Source organism: Lissotriton vulgaris, chromosome 2_1 (assembly GCF_964263255.1).
Source record: "Lissotriton vulgaris chromosome 2_1, aLisVul1.2, whole genome shotgun sequence".
NCBI lineage: Eukaryota > Metazoa > Chordata > Amphibia > Caudata > Salamandridae > Lissotriton > Lissotriton vulgaris.
The window spans coordinates 511987407-511999199 of NC_141687.1; the positions used below are offsets into that span (position 1 = coordinate 511987407).

Here is an 11793-nt window from a genome sequence, read left to right on the forward strand (position 1 = left end):
GTAGTCTATCATAAGCAATCGCCGGCTTCTGTCAGCCGGCTTGCGCCTCCCTGTAAGTGTCTATTCTTAGTTTCTGTTTTACCCAAGTCTACTTTCCAGCTCTTTGACTTCTTTCTAAGAGCTGATGCAATGCAGCTAGCTTTCCCAAGTGAAATCCATGTATTATACCCCTCAGTAAACCCTATTCAATGGCCAGGTTCAATACTGTAGCCCAATATATTTGCAAGTAGGATTGTATTTCTTACGCAATTTCAGATTTGAATTGTATTTTCAAGAGCATCCATGTGAAACTCTTTGTGGGAATCCCAGGGCTATCTATATTCTAATCTCAATAGAGGGTGATCAGGAGATTAATAGCCACAGTTAAGCACCAGTCTCCTTGATATTTAAGTAATAATCCAACCTGCTCTACCATAGACCTTAATAAAAAACATTTCCTCCATAAATGTTTCTTGTAAAGTACCCCTACCCAACAAACCCATCAACAGAATACTTCTAGAACAGTAAAATAACTATACCAGAATCTCATAGCCTCTTGTCTCAATCCACAATCCACTTTCGCAAACCAAGGTTCAGCTAAACCAGGCGTCCCTGGTTTTATTGAGGCATCGGCTCCATGTGCTCTCTTAACTGAGAATTAGATTGACTATCCTTAAGGCTCCCGAGAATTGAGAATCCAGCTATCAAGAGTTCCACCTAAAGAACCTCAGCCATCTTTGTGAATCTTGGACAGCAGAGCTTATTCTATTCAGTCGGGCCCTCCTTTCCACCATCTTTCTGTTCAGCAGAAGGGGCCCGTGTTGTAGTCCGTAGTCACAGGGTAGTGTCACACATTTCTGCCATTATTTTTATTATGATCTCCTCCACTGCCTGTCACCATCGCTCTATCAGCTACTTTACCCAAGTTGGCTGTCAGCAAAGTCCTATCAATAGAGATCTTGTCAGTTTTAAATCCCAGTGCAGCACCACACCAATCAAATCAACTAAGATGGTTAAGAGCTAGCACCTTAATCTTTTCTCTTTATCGTGATGCAGAAGTGTAATGCATTATCTTTTTATTCTGGGTGGTTTATCCTTCACCATTTTGTCAGTTAAGTTCAGACCTGTTATCAATCTTTTGTTAGTAGAAAATTAGGATTGAAAAAATTCTATATGACCAGTCAATTCCTAGCCATCAACCGTATTTTTGTCCCTTTCTGGCTAACTATTTGTATTTTAAAATTTACAAAGTGCACAACTCCTCTCCAAAGGGGTATCGTGGTGCTATCCAGTCAATTACTAGATCTGAAAGACATAAAAAGAATACAGCAATGTCCTGAAAAAAAGTTTTGAATGTCCACAAAATTGAGTTGAATAAGCAGCCCCTGAGGGAGCCTGTTCCAATGGGTGGAGACTAAAAGGTTAACTCTTTCCGTGCTGATGACGGAACCGCTCCATCATCAGCCGCGGTGGCACTGTGCTGATGACGGAGCGGTTCCGTCATGACGCGCCTGCGCTGCGCGGATTCCGCGCCTGCGCTGGGCGTTCTATTGAGCGGGCGGGGCCATGACTGAACCGCTCCGTCATCAGCACAGCTCAACTGCGGCTGGTGACGGAGAGGTTCTGTCACCAGCATGTGCGCGTAGTGCAGCCCCCCCACCCCCTGCCCCCTTAGCGCTGCGGCAGAATAACCGCAGCAGCGAAGGTGTTAGTGTTATATATATATATATATATATATATATATATATATATATATATATATATATATATATATATATATATTCAAAGCTATCAATGCCTTGGTGACTGATCTAAGATTCCGGTTGAGTTGATAGAAGTTGACTTTGTTTAGTAACATCATGGGGTCATTCCATGAAGTGCACTGTGCGTTTTTTTTTTTTATCATAATAGCTTAAAAATGGCTAGTTTGTGGACTCGTAACGAATGAAGCTGGCCAAGGCAAGGTGATGCTGAACTGTGTGTCTTTATTACAAATTCGTCTGAAAGCTGTGTTTTGAACAGCTGGGAGGCTTGAGAACAAATAATCAGCCTTGTCAACATATAATGCATTGTCATAGTCAATCCTACTCGGAATTTAAGGTTGGATTATATTTCTTCTCCAAGCTAATTGGATCCATCGGAATGGTTTCCTGATAATGTGTAATAGTCTGAAACTGATCCCTCGAACCCTGGTTACTTGTTCTGGTAAGGACTATGTGTTATCAGTAAGAAAACCCAATTTTTTTGCCACCTTTTTGGGTGTAGGTGCCAGGCCCAATTTAGCTGGCCATCATAGTTCATTCCAAAGTTTTTCAATACCTCCAAACAATAAAACTTCAGATTTGTCACGTTTTGTTTCAGCCATTGAGCATGCAACCATTCTGCTACCTCCGACAAGCACTCCGCCAAACTGTTCCTTATTTCACCTCACTTATCAATAGAAATAAGTTCACCCGTGAGGGTTTCAAGGTGCTTTGGAGGCGGGGGAGGGGTTCGCAGATCTGTTTAGCCGAAGAGCCAGGTCTTGAGGGTCTTCCTGAAGGTGTTCATGGAGGGGGCGTGTCTGATGTCTGCCAGTAGCTCGTTCCAGGTCTTTGCTTCAATGTGAGAAGGATCTTCCACCTGCTCTGGCTCTTTGGATGTGTGGGTTTTTGGCCAGTGCAATTCGGTCAGTGTTGGTTTAAGGGATGACTTCAAATCTTTTTTTCCCCCACAATATTAGCTAGTGGTGTCAAATATATATATTGAACATTGTAGGGCTCAAAGAGCCCTGCGGGACTCCGCAATGCAGGTCTTTGGGACTTGATGTAAAAGGAGACCTCTGCACTGATTGAGATCTGTTATTTAGAGACTAGTAGAACCAGTGTAAGGTGGCTGAATGTAGACCAATTTCATGCAGCCATTCTTCATTCGGACAGCTAAGTGCATAAGCTTCTCCCTACTCTTATTTACATTTTGATACAAGTGAAGTATCTATAAATCTATCATGGTAACATACTCGTAGGTTTTTGTGCTTGTTCATTCTGCTCCTTTTCTGCCAGTACTTTAACCCTCTCGCTGCTAAGCCGCCTTGCTGTGTTTTTATTTTTTATTTTGTACCGGGTGTAGTGCAATTCATATAGAAAAAATATAAAGAATTAAAAATGAAACCTATGTTTATCCAAAATGGGCACAAGATACAGTTTTGAAGCAGTGTTCATTTGCATAACCCCAAATTTGTGGGTACCCAGAGTAGCATGTGAATTTGAGGAAGTTTCTCAAAATGGCGTCTTTCTTACATACTGACTTACTTTTGGAAGGCACGTATGCAGAGAAATAGAATAGATATTACCAATTGTATGTTCCCCAAGTCTCCTGATAAAAATGGTACCTCGTGTGGTCAGGGCTAGTACCCATGACAGGAAAGGCCCCAAAACTCTAGATACATAAGTTTTCCACTGAAAACTGACTTTTTTTTTTTTTTTTTTTTGGGCCTACCTGTGGATTTTGGGCTAGCAAACCTGTACGTTTTTAAAAAACTAGAAACCTAGGAGAATCCAGGGTGCATGACTTGTGGTCCTCCCACCAACTTTTCTTGCCTAGAATCCCTTGCAAACTTGACTAAAAACACGTTTTCTTCACATTGCTGGGATGGAAATTTCTAGGATCTGTGGGGAGTCACAAACTACCTTCTACACAGTATTACCTTAGTCTTCTGATAAAATGGTCCCTCACTTGTGTGGGTAGGCCTAGTGACCACAACAACAAAAACCGACCCGAAACACAACATGGATACCTTACATTTTTCCACTAAAAACTGACTTTTTTTTTTTTTTTGCAGTGTTTAGCTAGCTGTGTATTTTGGGCCCTAGCTTTAGGGAAACCTCCCAAACGTCTAAATTTTTAAACAAGCATTTACAATGCAGTGGTCTCTGCAGCATTAAAGGTAGAGCTATTGGCATTGCTCATTATTTATTTATTGTTTTAAATCTTAAATAAATGACATTGTATTCTGAGAGTTACTCCTGGGGGTAACAATGCATGGTGTGAGTTACTCCCTGTGGGATAAAAATGGAGGTTTACTGAATCTCTGTGTTCGCAACAGTGAACGCTGTCAGTCAGATACTCCCTGGGAATAATAATGGAGTAAATAACAATACATGTTATAGGGCAAAAAAACATGCTGTCAAACACCACCTCGGTCTAACAGTTTATGCTGTCATGCTGTAAATGTGCACACACTCAGACTGATACGGGGGCACTTATATTGACATCAGGGTAGCCAGAGAACACGAAACCATATGATTTGCAACTTTGCCGGTGAGGCTCAGATATGCACTGGAAATCTAGTCTATCAAATGATGCACGATGAATTTGCTATACTGGCCTTTCTTTAGTAGTGCCATTATTATATTAATTATCACACAGGCTCTATTTCTGCCTTTGGATCTTATTGTTGTTTAGAAATTCTTGGATTTTTTTACTGACATTCATGGCATAATAGTTTAACCGGCATAATATGAACCAGCCATTCCCAGTTGTTAGGGTGATGCAGAGTTTTAGTAGAGGAATTCCCATCTTCTAGTACAGCAGTTGTTTCCCCGTGAATTACAAATAGTGGTTACTCCATCATAATTTCATTTCTCCTCAACGCTAGTGATTGTTTTACCTCAAAGGGTCTGTTGTAGCCAGGAGAGGGGCCACATTGTTAGGAAACAATCTGACAGAATATCTGCCAATGCTGATGTTAAATGATGCAATTTTACGACCCCTGGGAGCAAAAGAAATGCAGTGTCAAATGGGAGGTACATCTTCAGTACCTGCATTTATTGTCTTCATGACCTGCTCAGAGGTATCCAGCGTATTACTGATGCAATATGCATCTTTCTGTGAAAGTACGCCGCATCTGGCATTGTGGTATTGCACACTGAGTATTCCACCAAAAATGGTAGCAGTCTTGAAATAATTGCCAAGTGAATATTAAGCCGCAACTGTTCCCGTGGTGGAGTCAGAGGTGTCCTGACCAGATGGGCGCTAGTCGGGTAGGCAACTCCACATAGGACAGTTCTAAAGCTAGAGGTGGAAATGATTGATGCACCATTTTTGACAAACCTTCTTACACCCCTTCTCCAAAGCAAGCCCTAAATGTGCGCACTCCTGGAGACCAGCTAAGAGAAATATTTTTAATGAGGGTCCGAAATAGTCATGAAGGTTAACATGCTTTCCTAAGATCTCATAGCTGAGACCTTAATCAAGATTGTGAAATTCTGATTTTTTTCAGTTAACTCCACGTGTTTTTCCACACAGTTACTACTAGAGTCGGCTTTTGGAACAATGGGACGCACCATTAAATGCATCTTACCTGCATACAATTGACGTGGTCAGGATGGCTCGAACCTATACATAAGCTTACAAAGCCTCAGACCTATAGTTTGTGCATTCGTATACATGTTGGACTTGATTTTGACCATCTGTTATAATTTTTTGGTTAATTCAGGACTCCTCTGAAATGAAGGTTTTACCCAAATTCTATTGGCTGCAGACCACATCTCTCTAACTCAATCAGTATATATTGATATATGTAGATTATCTTATCTCCGCTCCTACAATATTTTGATAGTCAACAGTCTGGCTATATTTTAGTAGCACAATATTTAATACTCGATAGTCAGATAGTATCCCTCCCTGGCAAAAGGGAAAGTGGTATACACCTCATGATTTTATAATCTAAAGAAAGAATCCCTAATCGCCGGTCCACATGATGCTCACGTGTTCATCAACAGGCAGGTGCGCCAGCTGTCAGCAGTGTATGGCAGTCCTTCCTGAGGCAAAGGTAGGACGCCAATGGGAAACCGGAAGTTGAGCACGGAACTGATTTCTGCACCTCCGTTCTGGAGCGGACAGCATGCCACCGCGAATTCCATGTAACCCCCTCGAAATTCAGTTTCCACTCGTATATGCCGGGCATGTACAATTCCCAAATATTGCGCTAATATGTGAGAGCAGATTTTGGCATTATAATTGAGCGCACCTACCATTTCATGGGCTCGCACCTCCTCCCCTGTGCTTTAATCTTATCTCCCTATCTTTACCCTGCCCATGGCTTTGGAATGCCTTCGGTAATCATTGTGAAATTAGGCACCTGCAAATGTTTTTTTTTTTTTTTTAGAAAACCATCCTTCCCCCTGCGGGGTTTTGAAGATTCAGCATTCTGAAAGCGCAGCTGCACAGCCCAACTAAGTTGCAAGGAACTGTTAAAAAAAAAAAAGCTTCTGGAGAAATAGGGTGTATATATTTGCAGCGTTGACTGTTCAAAGGCGAACGGCTGCTGCTTATTCGGGGTGCGGAAGGCAATTTTAACGATGCGGTTCAACAACAGACATTTATCAAACAAACCACATCAAAGCTGCGGTTAGTGAAAAGCCGTTTACAGCACATGCCACACAACTCCTAAACCAGTTCATATAAAATCGGTGGTAAACATTGGCATGAATTGCGGTTTCAAGTGCAGTTTTTACTTTCTGTGCACAAATGGCGTTGTTCCGAGTACGCCGGTCTGTAAAAAACGAGCAGAAATGTGGAAGTGACCAAAGATTTCCCGTTGGTTCTAAAGTATTCAATGAATGCACGGGAGAAGAGCCTCTTGACGTACACGTGCGCAGCAGATGCCCACCATAGACGCGAAGCTTTTATCAGCGCCGCGCGCCCCTCTGCAGACTCTCCCTGCATTCCAGAGAGGCGCGCAACGCGATCCTGTCTGCCCTGCAAAGCTGTGGAGACGAGACCTGGCCGCGCGCACAACGTTATCCTATGGGGAAACGCTGCGCGCGGCCAGGTCTTGTCTCACTTCGGCGTCTCAGACTGCTGAGACGCCGACAATAGTTCTCTGGCGAGAACGCGGAAAGCGCGTTATAGCCGAGACCTAAAAACTAGACACTTGGGGAAAATCATGGATGGGGTGACTTGCGTGGCTCTCACCAGGGTTGTTTTTTTTTTTTTTACCCAGAAACTTGTACAGAACTCAAATTTTGCCTTAAAACACATTTTCCTTGTATTTCTGTGAGTAAGTCCTGGCATCTGCATGGAACCACAAATTTCCTAGCACCCGACGTTGTATGTATGTATTGGCATTTATATAGCGCACTACTTAACCATAGGGTCCCAAGGCGCTTCGACCGCTGCGAAACCCTTCCTGGCTTCCCTGAGAGATGGTTCCTTAATGGGTATCTCCAGGGTGAGACCAGGCATCCCCGGCGGTCTGGTGGGGCCGTTAGTGAAGATGAGGCAAGCTAATGCCCAGAGTTGCCTAGTGTGATCGCTGATCAGAGTGGGCACCGAGGCGAGAGAATTATCGAGTCCGCTGACCCTGGTCCAGAAACCTGCCGCGCCGGGAATCGAACCCTGGTCCCGGGCCGTCCTCTGTTCTCGGGTCTGCCGCCTCTAACCAGTGAGCCACACTACTTCACCCTACGTTCCCCTAAGTTTCTCGAGAAAAATGGTTTCTCACTTGTGTGGTTGGGCCAAGTGCCATGACAGGGAAGGCCCAAAAAGAATTGTAGTGACGTCAAGTTGATTGATAAAATTGCCTCGTTTTGCATATGGGACACCTGCATTTTTGGTCTTGAGATCGGCGGCCATCTTGGGAAACCTATCAAACAGACATTTCTGAAAACTAGACACCCAGATAAGTCAAGAGTGGTGGTGTGTGGATCCCCCAATGTTTTCTAATCTCCTGCAAACCTCAAATGTAGCTAAAATCGCATTTTCCTCACATTTCTGTGTGGGGAAAGTTGTCGAATCACCAGGCTGCAGGCTGACACAAATTTTGTCCAACCTATGCGCCCCGAAGTCTCCCAATGAAAATGGTACCTCGCTTGTATGGGTGGGCCAAGAGTCTGTGGCAGGAACTTGCTTAAAACATATTGTGATGGTAACTGTGGTAGGTGTCCCAAGTATTCCTGGGGTTGGCAACCATGTAGGGAAACCTATAAAGCGCAGACATTTCTGAAAATACATCCAGGGGATGTTATTTGTGTGGATTCCCCCCCACCAATCTGTGTTCTTACCCAGAATACCCTGCAAAGGTGAAACTTTGAATAAAAACACAAATTTTCCTTACATTTCTCTGACGTGAAGTACAGGATTAAGCAGGGATCCACATACTTCTACCACCCAGAGTTCCCCCACTTGTGTGCCTGGGCCTAGAGCTCATGACAAGAGTGGATCACACAAGAGCCAATGGTGTTCCTTGCATGAGGACTATTGTTGACCCTGGTGTGATCCATTCCTGACGTGGGCACTAGGGCCAGGCACACAAGACAAGTGGGGAACGCTGGGTAGTAGGAATTTTGTGGAACCCTGCACATTACTGTAGTTTACGTAACAGAAATGCATAGAAAGTGTTTTTATACAACGTTACATCTTTACAGGGTATTCTGGGTAAGAAAGCTTTGGGGAATCCACACAAGCCACACCTCCCTAACTCCTCCGCATGTCTAGGTTTCAGAAATGTCTGGGTTTGATATGTTTCCATAGATGGCTGATAAGCGCAGGACTGAAAATGCAGGTGCTCCCCTTGCAAAAGCAGGTCTTTTTGTAATAGATCATTTTGATATCTCCACAATAGGTTTTGGTCCCTTCCCTGTCGCGGGCATTTGGCCCACCCGCACAAACGAGGTAATCTTTTCTCAGGAGACCTTGGGGAAGTGCTAGTAAATTTGTGCCTGCCCAGTCATCCCACAAATTTCCCTCACAGAAATGTGAGAATGTTTGTTTTTTTTCCCCAAAAATTATGCCCCAATAACCCTTGCCCAAAAAGCTGCTCCCCCTGGTGGCTAGTAGAGTGGGTTCCTGCTTTGGGATAATCTTCCTGCGGTGATCCCCAAGCATTGATTCACTATGGAAAAGTACCATTGGAAAGGGGAGATTGTCTCCTTTCCAGTGATACCTCTTCCGTATGCTTCAGTGCACAGGAGATATGCACAATTGCACCGAAGCAGTGAAAGTGAAATTTCACTGTCCATGTAATGACGTTAACACACCATGCGCGCCAATCGTCATTACATTCAGGGGAAAAAAATGTCTCTGGCTTCTGGGGGAGCTCTTCTCCCCTCTCCCCCCCCACCCAACTCCTGAGGCCAAAAAAAGGGAAATCCCTCTGGTGCGAACACCAAATGGATTTCCTGTCCCGTGTGCACGGGCAGGGACCTCAGCCCTTACTGTATTTCCTGTGTGTGCAGCTCCCTGGGTCATTGTCTCTGCCGTTGCGCTGCGCCGCCTTCCAGTCCAGGGATTTATCTGCATTCTGCTTCCTATCGCTAAAATGTCTGACTGCACTATGACTGGCACTCTCACCTAGGCCTCCATTCTAATTACTTCTGTTTTGGAGCTGCTGTTAGATAAGTCTAGTCACAGGAACCAAATCTCTGGTCTTGTGCCGTTTTGCAGAAGCATTCACTCGGCTCCTCGGGTAAGTCTATCCAGAACAGCCTTTAGCAACATTTTGCAGCAACTCTAACACCAGCCAGGCATAGACGATTGCAGAATCTCTTCTCTTTGAGACTGTGTCCATATTTCAGGATGGTTGCCAACATGCAGAATAATGTAAGTTGGTGAATACTAGAGTTGGAGCAACACAACACTATGTGCACTTGTATATCTTGAAAGCCAAGTCCCCTGAAATATTCGCCTCTTAGTCACTGGAAAAAGCAGTCACGAGGTAAGGGACTGCTTTTCTCTAAAAAGTGGATACAGCTCTTGTATTTCAAAATCATTGTTTTTAGTAACCCTTTACCAGTTGTGCTAGGAACACTTTTTACATTTTAAAATGTACCGCATTATGTCATATTCATTAGTGGCATAATTACACAGCTCTTGAAGCAGCTGCGGGATCTGCTAAATACAGTGACCCTGACCGTAGTTATTTTCTCTATACAACTGGATAGATGGGTTAAACCTGTCTAGTGTTGGTAAACAGTGAGCCAAGTAAAATTGAGCATGGAGAAGGCATTAATGAGTAAAAACATTCAGGGACATCCGCAGACTCAGAACCATAAAATAACGCTGATGACGTTTGCAAAACCATGATGGTAGAATTGAATCACTGAACTGGCATTGTAATCTTCAGTGATATATTAGGGACATTTCCACTATTATCTCGACTGATCGGATTGATGGGGATTGGTAAAAGAGTTTTGCTGTACGAAAATATACACTGCCAATTTTCTTATTGCTATTCACCATCAGTATGCAAGTCTGATGTGTTTTGTTAAATGTTTGGTTCTTGCACGGACCATAATGCTAATTGTTAATCTTGTATTCAATCTAGAGCGGGGAAATGCAACCAGTAAGTGTTAAAGTCGGTGACAAGATTCTGCTGCCAGAATATGGAGGCACCAAAGTTGTATTGGATGACAAGGTTTGTGCATGTTACTTTTTTACTCCTTTTTTTTAAAATACTAAATGTGTACGTTTTCCTGGAAAAACTGATTTCTGAATCTTCCTTTACAGGAATATTTCCTATTTCGAGACTCCGATATTCTTGGGAAATACACTGAGTGATGTCGATGGGACTGCCGCAGCTATGAAGATGTGCATTCCAGAATGTTATTAAAATAGTTATTTCTTGTATATAATAATGTCAATTTTTTCATGTTTAATAAGCACGTAATGCTCTTGGAAAAAAATCATTGTTGGTAACATCAGACTGCTGAAATTATGTGTGTTTAAATAGCTGTGATTGGTCAAACAAACCAGTGCTTTTTGGTATCTGTTTGACAAGAACAATAAATATGTAACACATTTATGCAATCTGTTGTAGTGACTGAGTCAATTAAAAACTTAAACTGTGGTGTCTGTATAGATACACCGTGATTTGACATTGGACATTTTTGTTTGTTAAAACAATTTCCAGTAACTTGTGTCCATGCTGGTGCTTTTCAATCTGTTGAACTATTCTCATGTGCTGCAAGGTTTTGAATTGGCTTGAATCATTTTTTGCTGCTTATTCTGGATTTTTTAAATTCTTCTTTAAAATATGTAAATTTCATATCTCCTCCAAGCAGATGGTAGATTATTCTACTCCATGCCTTTGTAGCTGTTTTTCTTGGTCGGCATCCATGCCTGTAGTGAATTATTTTGTTTGCTGGTTTCTGCTGTATCTTTCTCCACATACGTTCTGTGCCACATACTGTCTTTCTGGAGGATTGTGCACTCTCTCTCTCTCTGCACCTTCGGGCTGGCTGTAGATTAACAGACAGTTTAGTTAAATTACATACATTTCTTGTCCTAACCTCTTGATAGCATCTCTTTCTGAAAAAGCAGTAATGTCAATATCTGTAAAAAGAACTTCCAGTGGTGTTGGAAATACTTTAACCCCTTCCGTGCGGCCGCGATTTTTCCCGTGTGCGGCCGCCGGACGAACACGGGCGGGCCATGACGAACCCCAGCCGTCATCAGCACACGAGCACCGTAGTGCATGACGGCTGGGGTTCGTCACCAGCATGGAAGGGGTTAAATGGAAGTCTAAAATGTGAAGCTAGGCATGGAGCCAATTCTGAGGTAAAGCCACTCAATTGTGAAAGTTGTATTCAATATATCTCAAATGTGTTTCATATGTTGGGTATGCTGATCGAAGAAAGGAAATCCAGACGTGGAAGAGAAGGAAAAGAGATCTATGAATAATCTAGCAGTGCTGAGAATGTGCTTGGATTAGCGGTGAGCGTTCTAGTCTTCCCTCAGGAAGGGCTATTTAGACAGCAAGGAACTGCCTGCTGACCGCGGTAGAGAGGGCGGTGGCCGAGTCTCCCTGACCCGCTTGACGCCAGCAAGTTGTTC

At 43.2% G+C, this 11793-nt stretch overlaps 1 protein-coding gene across 1 annotated transcript in view; it reads left to right on the forward strand.

The window, feature by feature from the left end:
• Nucleotides 1-10767, forward strand: part of HSPE1 (heat shock protein family E (Hsp10) member 1) — a 46918-nt gene extending 36151 nt beyond the window's left edge. The window contains exons 3-4 of the mRNA XM_086955426.1: nt 10286-10375; nt 10468-10767. Coding sequence (XP_086811552.1) covers nt 10286-10375; nt 10468-10518 — 141 coding nt within the window. The 3' untranslated portion in view covers nt 10519-10767. The remainder of the gene's footprint in view (nt 1-10285; nt 10376-10467) is intronic.
• Nucleotides 10768-11793: the final 1026 nt, after the last annotated feature.